This window comes from Lucilia sericata, unplaced genomic scaffold, assembly GCF_015586225.1.
Source record: "Lucilia sericata isolate MDLA Ls3-8-SP2 unplaced genomic scaffold, ASM1558622v1 Contig001607F_arrow, whole genome shotgun sequence".
Classification (NCBI taxonomy): Eukaryota; Metazoa; Arthropoda; class Insecta; order Diptera; family Calliphoridae; genus Lucilia; species Lucilia sericata.
This window is the reverse complement of record NW_023995524.1, coordinates 36,744-52,215: the sequence shown is the minus strand read 5'-3', so window position 1 is coordinate 52,215 and position 15,472 is coordinate 36,744. Positions and strand designations below refer to the sequence as shown.

The 15,472-nt window shown below is 31.4% G+C and overlaps 4 protein-coding genes across 5 annotated transcripts in view; 2 read left to right on the top strand and 2 right to left on the bottom strand.

Annotated features, from left to right (window-relative positions):
* The window catches only part of LOC119612118 (uncharacterized protein DDB_G0286591-like), a 54,412-nt gene that overhangs the window by 34,551 nt on the left and 4,389 nt on the right, over nucleotides 1-15,472 (bottom strand). The gene's annotated exons all lie outside the window — the stretch shown is intronic.
* LOC119612117 (vesicular glutamate transporter 2-like) lies at nucleotides 2,235-3,890 on the top strand (the record flags this gene model as incomplete). The annotated part of the gene is given in 7 exon segments (XM_037967851.1): nucleotides 2,235-2,325; nucleotides 2,328-2,434; nucleotides 2,436-2,483; nucleotides 2,559-3,017; nucleotides 3,119-3,251; nucleotides 3,321-3,562; nucleotides 3,625-3,890. Coding segments are annotated over 7 exon segments (1,272 nt in total), but the record flags the coding sequence as incomplete, so codon positions are not given.
* On the top strand, nucleotides 5,170-10,548 carry LOC119612120 (sialin-like). 2 transcript variants are annotated; one of them, XM_037967854.1, is made up of 7 exons: nucleotides 5,170-5,397; nucleotides 5,473-5,672; nucleotides 8,172-8,417; nucleotides 8,479-8,940; nucleotides 9,756-9,888; nucleotides 9,954-10,195; nucleotides 10,257-10,548. In XM_037967854.1, exons 1-7 carry the CDS (start codon nucleotides 5,388-5,390, stop codon nucleotides 10,446-10,448), a joined length of 1,485 nt encoding a protein of 494 aa, XP_037823782.1. In that variant the 5' UTR covers nucleotides 5,170-5,387; the 3' UTR covers nucleotides 10,449-10,548. The 2 variants fall into 2 exon arrangements, with proteins under 2 accessions (XP_037823782.1, XP_037823783.1); XM_037967855.1 differs by having other exon boundaries at nucleotides 5,214-5,397; nucleotides 8,181-8,417.
* On the bottom strand, nucleotides 12,663-14,822 carry LOC119612119. Its single transcript, XM_037967853.1, has 5 exons — nucleotides 14,594-14,822; nucleotides 13,522-14,536; nucleotides 13,218-13,432; nucleotides 12,874-13,148; nucleotides 12,663-12,818 (listed from the first exon to the last, which is right to left on the bottom strand). The coding sequence occupies exons 1-5, from the start codon at nucleotides 14,722-14,724 to the stop codon at nucleotides 12,763-12,765; spliced, it is 1,692 nt and encodes a 563-aa protein (XP_037823781.1). The 5' UTR covers nucleotides 14,725-14,822; the 3' UTR covers nucleotides 12,663-12,762.

Below are 15,472 nucleotides of genomic sequence, written 5' to 3'. Positions count from 1 at the left end.
CATGGTCTTTTGGGGATTTGTTATAAATTATATATTTTGCATTAATCTAAATATAACAATTGTTGATATGGTTGTTATAAAACCGAACAACAACAACAGCAAATACTCAACAACTAATATCGGATATTACAAATACAACAACTGAAATCAGTACAACAACTATTGAAAACAGAGGTAAGAAAGTAATTATAGGATTGAACGAGAATGAACTAGAACTAAACTAGAAATAAACTAGAACTAAAAACTAGAACTAAACTAGAACTGAACTAGAACTAGACTGAACTAGAACTGAACTAGAACTGAACTAGAACTGAACTAGAACTGAACTAGAACTGAACTAGAACCTGAACTAGAACTGAACTAGAACTGAACTAGAAACTGAACTAGAACTGAACTAGAACTGAACTAGAACTGAACTGAACTAGAACTGAACTAGAACTGAACTAGAACTGAACTAGAACTGAACTAGAACTGAACTAGAACTGAACTAGAACTGAACTAGAACTGAACTAGAACTGAACTAGAACTGAACTAGAACTGAACTAGAACTGAACTAGAACTGAACTAGAACTGAACTAGAACTGAACTAGAACTGAACTAGAACTGAACTAGAACTGAACTAGAACTGAACTAGAACTGAACTAGAACTGGAACTAGAACTGACTAGAACTGAACTAGAACTGAACTAGAACTGAACTAGAACTGAACTAGAACTGAACTAGAACTGAACTAGAACTGAACTAGAAACTGAACTAGAACTGAACTAGAACTGAACTAGACTGAACTAGAACGAACTAGAACTGAACTAGAAATGAACTAGAACTGAACTAGAACTGAACTAGAACTGAACTAGAACTGAACTAGAACTGAACTAGAACTGAACTAGAACTGAACTAGAACTGAACTAGAACTGAACTAGAACTGAACTAGAACTGAACTAGAACTGAACTAGAACTGAACTAGAACTGAACTAGAACTGAACTAGAACTGAACTAGAACTGAACTAGAACTGAACTAGAACTGAACTAGAACTGAACTAGAACTGAACTAGAACTGAACTAGAACTGAACTAGAACTGAACTAGAACTGAACTAGAACTGAACTAGAACTGAACTAGAACTGAACTAGAACTGAACTAGAACTGAACTAGAACTGAACTAGAACTGAACTAGAACTGAACTAGAACTAGAACTGAACTAGAACTGAACTAGAACTGAACTAGAACTGAACTAGAACTGAACTAGAACTGAACTAGAACTGAACTAGAACTGAACTAGAACTGAACTAGAACTGAACTAGAACTGAACTAACTAGAACTGAACTAGAACTGAACTAGAACTGAACTAGAACTGAACTAGAACTGAACTAGAACTGAACTAGAACTGAACTAGAACTGAACTAGAACTGAACTAGAACTGAACTAGAACTGAACTAGAACTGAACTAGAACTGAACTAGAACTGAACTAGAACTGACTAGAACTGAACTAGAACTGAACTAGAACTGAACTAGAACTGAACTAGAACTGAACTAGAACTGAACTAGAACTGAACTAGAACTGAACTAGAACTGAACTAGAACTGAACTAGAACTGAACTAGAACTGAACTAGAACTGAACTAGAACTGAACTAGAACTGAACTAGAACTGAACTAGAACTGAACTAGAACTGAACTAGAACTGAACTAGAACAACTGAACTAGAACTGAACTAGAACTGGAACTAGAACTGAACTAGAAACTGAACTAGAACGACTAGAACTGAACTAGAACTGAACTAGAACTGAACTAGAACTGAACTAGAACTGAACTAGAACTGAACTAGAACTGAACTAGAACTGAACTAGAACTGAAACTAGAACTGAACTAGAACTGAACTAGAACTGAACTAGAACTGGACTACTAGAACTGAACTGAACTGACTAGAACTGAACTAGAACTGAACTAGAACGGAAATAGAACTGAACAGAACTGAACTAGAACTGAACTAGAACTGACTAGAACTGAACTAGAACTGAATAGAACTGAACTAGAACTGAACTAGAACTGAACTAGAACTGAAATAGAACCTGAACTAGAACTGAACTAGAACTGAACTAGAACTGAACTAGAACTGAAATAGAACTGAATAGAACTGAACTAGAAATGAACTAGAACTTACCTAGATCTAAACTAGACTGAACGTTTTTCTATAAAGATGATGCTCTAAAAGAAACAGAATTAATTTTCTCTTTTAGTTCAATGATAATGAATTCCACAAATTTGAGTGGGATCAATATCAACAGGGCTTGATATTGGGTTCATTTTATTGGTTACATTGGTTAACACAATGCCTGGTGGTATATTGGCTAAAAATATGGTACTAAAATTTGTGTTTGGTCTCTCCAATGTTATCTGTTGCTGGATGTGTTTCTTTATACCAATGACCGCCAAGTTACAGTGTTACAGCTCTTATAGTGCTAAGAACCATACAGGGAGCAATAGCAGTAGGTTAAAGTTTAACGTTAAAACATAAATATGTATGATATTATATGACATATTTTTATTTATTATTTATCCAGGGATTAACTTGGCCGGCCATGCATGTACTCATTGCCAAATGGATACCACCCGATGAGCGTAGTAAATTTGTTACGGCCTATTTTGGTAGTTCTATAGGCGTGGCATTTTCATATCCACTCTTTGCCTATATGATGCATTATATGTCCTGGAAATGGGTATATTTGTTTTGTGGTATTTTCGGTACTTTATGGTGGCTATTATGGTTGGTTTTGGTCTATGATAGTCCAGCTCAACATCCACGTATTTCGATATCAGAATTAAGATATATAGAAAAGGCTTTGGGTTCTAGTGTTCAACAAGAATGTGAGAGTGTGCGTACACCCTGGAAAGAAATATTAACCTCAAGACCTGTATGGATGAATGTAATTGGTCAGTGGGCTAATATTTGGGGCCTATTTACACTGATGACTCAGTCACCGACCTATTTTAAAGTTATACATAATTGGGATATAAGAGCGGTAAGGTTACTAATGATAAATGGTATGAGACAGAATCAGTACTTTTGATTCTGATCCATACAGATGAAGAAAGGATTTCAGGAAATTGTTTATTTTTTCAGATTGGCATATTATCGGGAATACCTCATATTTTACGAATGTTTTTCGCCTATATATTTTCTTTATATGCCGATTATTTGTTAAGAACTAATAAAATGGAACAAACTAATTTGAGAAAATTTGCCACAGCCATATGTAAGTTAAAATCAAAATTATAAAAATGTGAAATCTTTTTTTTTAAAGAAAAAGAAAAATTATTTAAAGGCACAGTTGTAATGGGTCTAGTGATATTGGCTTTGGCTTATTTAGGACGTAATCCCATATGGGCTGTAGTATTATTATCATTGGCCACCATGTTACAAGGTACTTCTTCTACAGGACCCATGTCTTCTATGATCGATATAGCACCCAATTATGCTGGTATAATCTTTGGTCTATGTGGTACCATAGCTTGTTTACCGGGGTTCATATCGGCCTATATAGTAGGGGTTTTAACATTGGATAATGTAAGTGTAACTGTTAAGATTAAGTAGCTTAGAAATGTTTACTTAAAAACTTAATATTTTAGCAAACTTTTGAAGCCTGGACCAATGTTTTTCTCATTTGTGCTTTTATGCTAATTGGCTGTGGCGTTCTTTATGTTCTCTTTGCTGATTCGTCTTTACAGAAATGGAATAATTATTCTCAATATAATGCTGTAAAGGACATACAACTGATGGAAAAGAATGAGGAATTACGAGAAAATTCATATAGTACTTGATTTAAAGAGAGGCTTTGTTTAAAATTAACTTTTATATTTCGTTAAAATTGCAGTATTTATTAAAAAAAACGTGATGTGTTTAGTAAGATTTTTTAAGAAAAACTTATTTGAGTTATAAGTATAATAAAATTTATGAATGTGTGATGATAAAAATGACAACTAAACTTTCAAACAAATTGCTGCCAGGTGATAAAAACTTTATAGTATTTGGTAATCTATAAACTGCATTAGTACTAAATCATTCTAAATATAAAAAAATATATATAGTTTTGCTACAGAAAAATTGGTCTCAAATGTTCTATACAAAATTTTGTTTCTTTAAGAGCAACTTTTTTATAAAAACTTTGATCTTTTAAGACAGCGAAAGGCAGAGAGTAAAAAATTAGTTCTCTGACTGATTTTGCTTGTCTTTTATACATGTGTGAGTGAGTATACGTACGCGTGAAAGAAAGAATACAAGAGAGCTCATTTGAGAGCTCACTGCGTTTCGCTATTTTAAGATCAACTTTTCCATAAAAAGTTTTTTCTCTTTAAGAGCAACATTTCTTGGGAGAATTTGGTCTCTTTGAAAGCAACTATACAAAATTTGATCTCATTGAGACCAACTTTTCTATAGAAAAAGTTGACGCTCTTTTCCACAGAAAAAGTTGTATCTTAGAGAGCAACTTTTCTATAGAAAAAGTTGACTCTTTGAGAGCAACTTCTGTGAGAGCAACTTTCCTATAGAAAAAGTTACATCTTTGAGAGCAATTTTCTAATAGAAACTTTTCCGCAGAAAAAGTTGTATCTTAGAGAGCAACTTTTCTATAGAAAAAATTGCACCTTTGAGAGCAACTTCTGTGAGAGCAACTTTCCTATAGAAAAAGTTACATCTTTGAGAGCAACTTTCTAATAGAAAAGTTTACCTCTTTGAGTACAACTTTTCTATAGGAAAAAATTATCTCTTTAAGAGCATCTTCTATAGAGAAAAATGTATCTCTTTGAGAGTATCTTTCCATAAAAAAGTTGTCTCATTTTTATATAGAAAGATTTGACTCTTTGAGAGAATCTTTTATATAGAAAAAGTTCTCTTTGTTTTTCTAAAAAAAAACTCTTTTCTATTAACATCATGTTCACAAACATTATGGCATGTCGGCCGACCCCACGGATTGGAATTTATATTATATATCATTCAAAAATAAATAATACATTATCTTAAATACTGTTTATGTAGTGCACAATATTATTAAATTGTCCCACGATTAAAATATATTAAAAATCTTATCATTTATAATTTCTTTGTTAATTCTAATCATTTAAAAAGCAAAATTAATGTGTGTTTTTATTTAAAACAAAAAAACAACAAAAAATTTTAATCGCATATTAATTTTGAACTTCAAAGTGTAAAGATGTAAACAGAACCTAATTTTTGTTAAAAAAATAAATAAAAAAATTAAGAAAATTAAAAATACATCGTGTGAATAATTCTAATACATGATCTCAATAAATTGAAAAAAAAAAACAATCGTGTTCTAAATAATAATTTTTTAAAAATAGCAAGTCATTCACAGTTGAAAAAAATTTAAAAAAAAATGAAGAAAGGTAAAAATTTCCTATCAATGGAAATTTTCTTTAAAATGTTGTGTTAGTGATATAAATTTTAAATTTTACTTTTAGTAAAAACTCGTACAATATTATGGCATTTAGTGTTTTGGGGTTTTGTCATAAATTATATGTTTTGTATTAATCTTAATTTGACAATTGTTGATATGGTTATTACAAAGAATGCTGCTACATCAGAACCCCAAAAACAATTATCATTATCGGAAATTTCAAAGAGATCAATTGACTTAAATTCAACAGCAATTGAAACAAAGGTAGGTTATGGTAAAGAAATAAAGATTAAAATGTGATCAGAGCAAATTTTTATACTGTACACAACTTTAGTGGGGAGGGTATATTGGGTTTGTGCTGATGTTTGTAACATACAAAAATATTCGTCCTATACCCACCTTAAAGTATACCAATCGGCTTAGAATCGTTTTCTCAGTCGATTAAGCTATGTCCGTCCGTCCGTCCGTCCGTCCATCTGGCTGTCCATGTAAACCTTGTGCGCAAGGTACAGGTTGCAATTATCAAGATAATTGGATGAAATTTGGCATGCACGCTTTTGGCCCAAGGACGAAGTCTATTGAAAATGGTTAAAATCGGTCCATTATTTCACCTAGCCCCCATAGAACAGAACCCCCCGAAAAGGGCTTCTGAGCTCATAATTATGTTAAATATACAGGTATATCGATAAAATGCGGCACAACTAAGTTTTATAGAAGTCCTGATGACCCTGCCAAATTTCATAAAGATCGGGCCCCATTTGACCCTAGCTCCCATACAAAGTCCCCTTTAGAGAACTACTTGAATGTCCAAAATTAACTTATAAACGCAAATATCGCGATGAAATTCAGCAAAATAAAATATTATGTAAATATAAATATATTCACAAAATGTTATCGGGCTTAGTCCATATTCACCCCTAGCCCCCATATAAAGCCTCTTTCAGAAAATTAATTTTTCATCCATAAATTGCTTAAATATATCGGAACAAGGGAATATTGAAGATAAATGCTTTATTATGAAAAATAAATAACATTTAATATTCATAACTGGTGTAGGGTATCATATGGTCGGCCACGCCTGCCTATACTTTCTTACTTGTTTTTATAGAAAATGTTATGTTAGCAACATTTTTTTGACAGAAAATGTTTTTTTTTTTAATCCGAACAACTTTTTAATAGAAAATGTTGCTTCAGTATGAGCAACTTTTTGACAGAAAGAGTTGTTTTAGTCCGAGGCACATTTTAAAAGTAAATGTTATCTCAGTCTGATCATTTTTTTAATAAAAAAGTTGTGTTAGTATGAGCAACTTTTTAATAAAAAACATTGTTGCAGTCTGAGCAACTTTTTTAGGAAACAACTTTGTTATTGAATAAGTTGTTATTAGTTTGAGCAACTTTTTGATAGAAAAGAGGTGTCTCAGTCAGATTAACTTTTTACTAAAAATGGTCTTAGTCCAAGCAACTTTTTAATAGAAAATGTTATGTCAGTTCGAGCAACTTTTTTATAGAAAACATTATCTCAGTCTGAACAAATTTTTAATAGAAAAAGTTGCCTTAGTCCAAGCAACTTTTTAATAGAAAAATTTGCTTCAGTCTGAGCAACTTTCGTAGAATAACACTCGCTTTAAGCAACTTTATGGTGAAAGTTGTCCAGTCTGAGCAATTTTTTTTTTTATAGAGAAAGAGTGGTCTCAGTCTGAACAACTTTTTAAAGATAATGTTATCTCAGTCTGAAAAATATTTTCAATAGAAAAAGTTCTCTTAAACTATGACAACTTTTGTATCGAATAAGTTGTCTTAGTTTAAGCAACTTTCTGATAGAAAAGAGGTGTCTCAGTAAGATTAACTTGTTAATACAAAAGGTTGTCTCGGTTTAAGAAACTTTTTTATAGAAAACATTATCTCAGTCTGAACAACTTTTTAATAGAAATGGTTGTCTTAGTACAAGCAACTTTTTAAGACAAAAAGTTGTCTCAATCCAAGCAACATTTTTATAGGAAACGTTATCTCAGTGTAAGCAACTTTTTGATAGAAAACTCTTTCATAGAAAACTACTCGCTTAAAGCAACTTTATGATGGAAGTTGCCCTTGTTTTTGATAGAAAACTCTTTCATAGAAAACTACTCGCTTAAAGCAACTTAATGATGGAAGTTGTCCTTGTTTGAACAACTTTTTCTTATATAAATAGTGGTCTCAGTCTGAACAACTTTTTATAGAGAATGTTACTCAGTCTGAAATTTTGTTTCAATAGAAAAAGTTGACTCAATCTGATCAACTTTTTTTTGGAAATTTATTATCTATATTATAAATAGTATAAGTCGTTTTATATATCAAACAACAAATATTTATTAGACATTATTTATTAAACATTTCATCAGCTGGTATCACAAATTATAAAAGCAAATATTTATCACAATTAAACAATGAATTTTTATCATTAGACAGGCACGCTTTATCATTTATTTTAAATAAATCATATAAAAATATAATAAAATATATTATAATTTAAGGCAGATCCGAAAATCAGTTTAATGATAAAAAAAAACAATTATGTGTGTTGTAACTTTATTGTATAAAGCAGTCACCTTTAAGTACATTCACTTTTTATATTATTAAAACGAGTGTTTAAGTAAATAAAAATATCTTAATTAGTAAAGATCACTGTCCTTGCTCTTGCGAATGTCTTGTTAAAATCAAATGTCATTTAACTTTAACATCTCAAGACTTTTTTTTAAATAAATTTAAAACTCATTTCACTTTCAGTTTAAACAGTCATCGGAAAAATTTCCCTGGAATGAATATCAGCAAGGTTTGATATTGGGTTCATTTTATTGGTTACACTGGTTAACACAATTGCCTGGTGGTATATTGGCTAAAAAATATGGCACCAAATTGGTCTTTGGTCTCTCTAATGTTATCTGTTGTTGGATGTGTTTCTTTATACCAATGGCCGCATATAGCAACTTTAAAATTCTCATAATACTTAGAATCATACAGGGTGCCATAGCGGTTAGTAGTTCATACGGAAATGTTTTAAGGATATTATTTAATAAAAATTCAATATTTCCAGGGTTTAACTTGGCCTGCCATGCATGTACTCATTGCCAAATGGATACCACCAAATGAGCGTAGTAAATTTGTTACTGCCTATTTTGGCAGTTCCATTGGAGTCGCTTTATCTTATCCAATATTTGCTTACATTATGCATTACATGTCCTGGCAATGGGTTTATTATATTTGTGGTATTGTTGGCACTTTATGGTGGTTTGGTTGGTTAACCTTAGTCTATGATAGTCCTGAACAACATCCACGTATTACAAAAGCTGAATTGAATTATATTGAAAAAGCTTTGGGTTCTAGTGTTCAGCAGACAACAACACATAGAATTCCTACACCTTGGAAGGATATATTTACTTCAAGACCAGTATGGATGAATGTTATGGGTCAGTGGGCTGGTGTTTGGGGCCTATTTACTTTGATGACTCAGTCGCCGACTTATTTTAAGGTTATACATAATTGGGACATAAGAGCGGTAAGTAAAAAAATATCTTTTAAGATTGTAATTTTCATAGAACCCATTATCCCTTGGAGAGAAGCTTTTCAATAGAAACAGAGCAACATTTTGAAAGCAACTTTAAGACGAACTTTTCTATAGAAAAAGCTTTATCTTTTTCCATAGAAAAAGTTGTCTTTAGAGCAAATTTTCTATAGAAAATGTTGACTCTTTGAGAGATACTTTTCTATAGAAAAAGTTGTATCTTTGAAATTAACTTTTCTATAAAATAGTTGTCTCTTTGAGAGCAACTTTTCTGTAAAAAATGTTGACTCTTTCAGAGCTACTTTTCTATAGAAAAGTTGCCTTCAGGGAGGCAACTTTTCTATTTGAGAGCAACTTTTCTATAGAAAAAATTTTCTCTTTGAGAGCAACTTTTCTATAGAATAATTTGTCTCTTTGAGAGCAACCATTCTATAGAAAAATTTGTCTCTTTGAGAGCAAATTTTCTGTAGAAAAAATTTGTCTCTTTGAGGGCAACTTTTTTATAGAAAAATTTGTATCTATGAGAGCTACTTTTCTATAGAAAAAATTGTATCTTTGAGAACTACTTTTCTATAGAAAAAAATTGTCTCTTTGAAAGCAACTTTTCTATAGAAAAAATTGTCTCTTCGAGAGGTACGTTTTTAAAATTTCGAGAGGTACGTTTTAAAATTTTGTCTCATTAAAATTTATTATTTAAATCTTATAAAATCAATACAAGTTATGGAATATTTTATAACGACCTTTCTTAGGGTTCAAATTTAATTAAGTAAATAATATTAAAGATTTGTTTTTTAATTGATTTTTTTCAGACTGGCATATTATCTGGAATACCTCATATATTACGTATGGTTTTTGCTTATATATTTTCTTTATATGCAGATTATTTGTTAAAAACAAATAAAATGGAAAGAACAACATTAAGAAAATTTGCTACATTTATATGTAAATATTTTAACTGACATGATACATTTCATTGGGAGCTCTTTACTAATATATGTTATTTTAAGGTGCCATTGTTATGGGTCTAGTAGTTTTAGCTTTAGCCTATTTAGGCCGAAATCCTATATATGCTGTGGTGCTAATATCTTTAGCAACCATGTTTCAGGGTGCTGGTTCCTCAGGTCCCCTGTCCTCAATGATAGATATAGCACCCAACTATGCAGGTATTATTTGTGGTATCTGTGGCACCATAGGTAGTTTGCCAGGATTTATATCGGCTTATCTAGTGGGAGTTTTAACATTGGATAATGTAAGTAAAATTGTTTTGATTATAATGGTCGAAATTAACTTTAAAATTCTCTCTATTTCAGCAAACTTTTGAAGCCTGGACGAATGTTTTTCTTATTTGTGCTTTTATGCTTATTGGCTGTGGTGTTTTATACGTTTTATTTGCCGATTCGTCGGTACAAAAATGGAATGATTACTCACAGTATAATGAACCAAAGGATATGCAATTATTGGAAAAGAATGAGGTGTTAAAAGAAAAATGTTGTGGTACTTAAACCAATTATAAAGAGGCTGGTTATTTAATATTATGTTTAAGTATTTATTATTGTTTATTTAAAAATAAAAAAATACATTAGTTAGAAATTTATACTTGAAGATTTTTTGTAGATTTATATATTATTCAATGTTTCAGTAGAACTATTTAAGTATAATAATATGACCTAGAACAATTTAATTTATGATTCAAATCTTGGGAAAAAATATCGTACAGAGACAGTTTCATTGTTCCGATTATAGAGTATGTGTGATATGTTTATAGAAATGTTTTATAAAATATCAGCAAAATTGTTATACCTTTTTTGTCCATATACTAGTTTTACTAATTACAAATCTAACTTTAATTGAAATGAACTATTTTATTGCAATAACAACTGTCAGACAAATTTAATGATATTGGGCGTGACAATAAAACATGCAACATAGATTGCATAAATTAATAAAATAAATATATGTAAATAAAAACAACTAAAAGTTGAACTGAAAAAGTTGTTTTTCTATAACAACTAATGAATTATATTTATGCAAAAATATTTATTAATTCAGACATTGATTATTTTTTCATCGCGAGCAATATTCTATATTATCTCTTCGATAACTAATTTTCTTTAAAAACAAATTGGCCTTGTTCAGTTCTAGTTCAGTCCTAGTTTAGTTCTATTCAGTTCTAGTTCAGTTCTAGTTCAGTTTCTAGTTCAGTTCTAAGTTCAGTTTCTCTAGTTCAGTTCTAGTTCAGTTCTAGTTCAGTTCTAGTTCAGTTCTAGTTCAGTTCTAGTTCAGTTCTAGTTCAGTTCTGTTCAGTTCTAGTTCAGTTCTAGTTCAGTTCTAGTTCAGTTCATAGTTCAGTTCTAGTTCAGTTCTAGTTCAGTTAGTTCAGTTCTAGTTCAGTTCTAGTTCAGTTCTAGTTCATTCTAGTTCAGTTCTAGTTCAGTTTCTAGTTTCAGTTTCTAGTTCAGTTTCTAGTTCAGTTCTAGTTCAGTTCTAGTTCAGTTCTAGTTCAGTTCTAGTTTCAGTTCTAGTTCAGTTCTAGTTAGTCAGTTCTGTTCAGTTCTAGTTCAGTTCTAGTTCAGTTCTAGTTCATTCTAGTTCAGTTCTAGTTCAGTTCTAGTTCAGTTTCTAGTTCAGTTCTAGTTCAGTTCTAGTTCAGTTCCTAGTTCAGTTCTAGTTCAGTTCTAGTTCAGTTCTAGTCAGTTCTAGTTCAGTAAGTTCAGTTCTAGTTCAGTTCTAGTTCAGTTCTAGTTCAGTTCATAGTTCAGTTCTAGTTCAGTTCTAGTTCAGTTTAGTTCAGTTCTAGTTTCAGGTTCTAGGTTAGTTCTAGTTCAGTCTAGTCAGTTCCTAGTTCAGTTCTAGTTCAGTTCTAGTTCAGTTCTAGTTCAGTTCTAGTTCAGTTCAGTTTCAGTTCTAGTTCAGTTCTAGTCAGTTCAGTTCAGTTCTAGTTCAGTTCTAGTTCAGTTTCTAGTTCAGTTCTAGTTCAGTTAGTTCAGTCAGTTCAGTTCTGTAGTTCAGTTCTAGTTCAGTTCAGTTCAGTCTAGTTCAGTTCTAGTTCAGTTCTAGTTCAGTTCTAGTTCAGTTCTAGTTCAGTTCTAGTTCAGTTCTAGTTCAGTTCTAGTTCAGTTCTAGTTCAGTTCTAGTTCAGTTCTAGTCCAGTTCTAGTTCTAGTTCAGTTCTAGTTCAGTTCTAGTTCAGTTCTAGTTCAGTTCTAGTTCAGTTCTAGTTCAGTTCTAGTTCAGTTCTAGTTCAGTTCTAGTTCAGTTCTAGTTCAGTTCTAGTTCAGTTCTAGTTCAGTTCTAGTTCAGTTCTAGTTCAGTTCTAGTTCAGTTCTAGTTCAGTTCTAGTTCAGTTCTAGTTCAGTTCTAGTTCAGTTCTAGTTCAGTTCTAGTTCAGTTCTAGTTCAGTTCTAGTTCAGTTCTAGTTCAGTTCTTGTTCAGTTCTAGTTCAGTTCCAGTTCAGTTCTAGTTCAGTTCTAGTTCAGTTCTAGTTCAGTTCTAGTTCAGTTCTAGTTCAGTTCTAGTTCAGTTCTAGTTCAGTTCTAGTTCAGTTCTAGTTCAGTTCTAGTTCAGTTCTAGTTCAGTCCTAATTCAGTTGAAGAAAAAAATTGTTTTTAGAAAGCAACTTTTCTATAAAATAAGAATATTTTTGTATAGAAAAAATAGTCTCTATGGATGCTTCTTTCTTCACTATTCCTTTAGAAAAATTGGAAGAATTAAAAATAATTTTATGGTCGATAAATGTTAACAAATTTTTATTTTTTGTTTAAAAACTTATAGAAACAGTCTTTATTTACAAACTAAGGTAATTTAAGGTTTTAAATTTTTACTCCCAAGGTAAGCGACCCAAAGGACAGGATTTCCAATCATGAGTTTCGTCATCTATTAGAAATAATTATTAAAAATAAGTTTTTTTTTATAATAATAAAAAATGTACCTGGCATTAAAGTCCATATGCCATATTTAACTTCTGCAGCATCATCAATCTTATCTCCAGTTACAATTTCATTTTCCTCATCCACTTCCATTTCTATATCATTATTTTTATTTATTTTCTGTAATAGATCTGATACAGTAAAAATTTTATTAGAATCTTTAGTTGATTTCTCTTTAACTTCCATTTCGGCATTTGTCTCAAATAGACAATCGATGAGTGTGGTAAATGTATTGATTTCCGTTTTATTCAATTCCGGTTCTATTAGTGGTAATAAGCTAAAGTTGGAAAATAAATAAGTAATTTAGATTTTTCTTATAATTTTGTAAAATTTTATATTTTAATACCTTTTTAATATGGGTGCTGTGTATTCATTAACAGCTTCTAAACGATCTTCTATAAAGTTACGTTCAAATACCCAAACCCAGGGACGACGAAAATGATCACCAAATATTATGGTTCTTTTCATGTCGACACCACTGTAGATGAGTAATTCTCTAGTACCTTCTGAAATTTGAGTTAAATCGGTGTTGCTGAGAGGTGCTTCTTTTATAGTGCTGTCCTGAAATGTAGAATATTATAATTAAATATATTTTGTCCAGTCTAGTCTATAGTCTAACCTGTAGACCTGTTATGAGTTATTTAACTTACCGCATCCAATTCTGCTTTATACATTTTCTTACACTGACGAAAAGCCTGAAAACCTTTCGCCATTTGAACAGCCCAATAACTGGCTCCAGCTCGCATACTTGAATCAGCTATAGAATTTTCAGTGACTTCAATTAGCGACAAAAATAGTTCCTCTACAAAACCATAAACAGCCAGCATACGAAACAGTGACTGAGTGACACTTATTAATGATATGAAGTCTTCATCGGATGTATGTGTTTCGTGTAATTTAAAGAAATAGCTCATTTTCAAAAAAGCTTCTACATAAATTTCCGACATATCCTTTATAGCCAAATCACGTTTGACTAGAACACAAAGTTGTTGAACAATAACATCAAATACATTTTGTAGGGAATTCAATTTATTTTCAGTGTAAAATTCCTTAAGGGAATTAAAACGTTTGCCGTGTATATGGCGTTTAAGAGTTTTTAGATTTGTGGCCCCTTTTAAATGGCCTTCTAAAGCGGCATCATAGATTTGAAATAATTCAGAGATATTAATATCAAATTGGGTTTTATCTTTGCGTCTTATGTGGGCTGCATCAATGTCACACATGGTGTTGCTTTGCGCCGACCAATAGTAGTCATGCAGCCAGGAAACACAATACTCCGCAGTATTACGCAGCACCTGTAGAGGAGGCAATACTTGTCCATGAGCACAAATGTGTCTTAAATCTACTACAAATGATTCTAAACCCAATTCTTTGGCCGTTTGATACATGGTGCGCATATTGTGTGACTGCATTATAGAGGACATGAAATTGAAGAATCTGGTAAAAGCATTAGCGTATAAAGTCTGTAACTCCTCGGTAGTAAATTTATTGTCTGCAATATCTTTAAGCTGAACCTCTATAATGACACTGGTGGCTAATACAGCAGCTGGACATAAAGTACTGCGTCTCAGATTCCACACGCGTATTTGACTTAAGGCTTTTTCACGTGACTCTGTAGAATATTCTGAACCAAATAGCCAGTTATATACTTTATTAAATTCTGATCTGAAAAAATTGGTTTAGAGTACCTTTGTATTTAATTAAAATTTTGTTTCTACTTACACATTTTTCCAGGGTCCCACTACAGTACGACGTTTAACACTTTCACTGTATGTATTATTTTGATCACTGAAATCTGTTGAGGTGATTTCTTCAAAGAAATCATCTTCAGCATTATTGCTGTCTAAATACATCTTAATTTTTATGTTTTTTTTTTTTCTATTTTTTTAATTTAACAAAATTGTAAACAAATTTAACACGTGCTGCCGCTGCAATGTTAGTTTAGCGAATGTTCGATTATTAACAGAAACCGTTAACACTATGTAAACAATAACAGCTGTTGACTATAAAATGACAGTTGCTAACAATGTTACCAGATTTCAATGTTAATAAACGCGTTCGTTTTATTAAGTTCTTCATAACATTTTTTAATTATAATTACTAAAACAAATTATTGATATTTCTCTCTGATATCATGATTACTTAAACTATATAAAGCTGATTTAATAAACCAATTTATTGAAAATATAGACAAGATAATAAGACTGAACAATGGGAAAGACTAGTCTCTAGTCTGGTCTAAAAATGGTCTTTGATGCTGTAACTAAAATAAGTATTTTGTTTGTATTCTAAGGAGTGTATCACAGATTGGCTTTTAAGCAAGACTAGTCTATAGACTAGACTAAGTATGTATATACTAATTTATAGACTATACTAAAGACAATGCTATGGACTAGACTGTAGACTAGGCGATAGACCTTAGACTAGACTATACACTAGACTATAGGCTAGACTATACGCTATACCTTAGACTAGACTATACGCTATACCTTAGACTAGACTATAGGCTGGACAATAGACTAGACTATAAGCAAGATTATAGACTAGACTGTAGGCTAGACTATAGACTAGACTATAGACTAGACTTTAGGCTAGACTATA

Coding starts and splice junctions, on each gene's coding strand:
- LOC119612120 (XM_037967854.1), top strand. Junction 9,889..9,953: donor AAAATTTGCTACATTTATAT/GTAAATATTTTA, acceptor TGTTATTTTAAG/GTGCCATTGTTATGGGTCTA. Junction 10,196..10,256: donor GAGTTTTAACATTGGATAAT/GTAAGTAAAATT, acceptor TCTCTATTTCAG/CAAACTTTTGAAGCCTGGAC.
- LOC119612119 (XM_037967853.1), bottom strand. CDS start 14,724: ATGTATTTAGACAGCAATAATGCTGAAGATGATTTCTTTGAAGAAATC. Junction 13,149..13,217: donor ACAGCACCCATATTAAAAAG/GTATTAAAATAT, acceptor TTCCAACTTTAG/CTTATTACCACTAATAGAAC. Junction 12,819..12,873: donor CATATGGACTTTAATGCCAG/GTACATTTTTTA, acceptor TATTTCTAATAG/ATGACGAAACTCATGATTGG.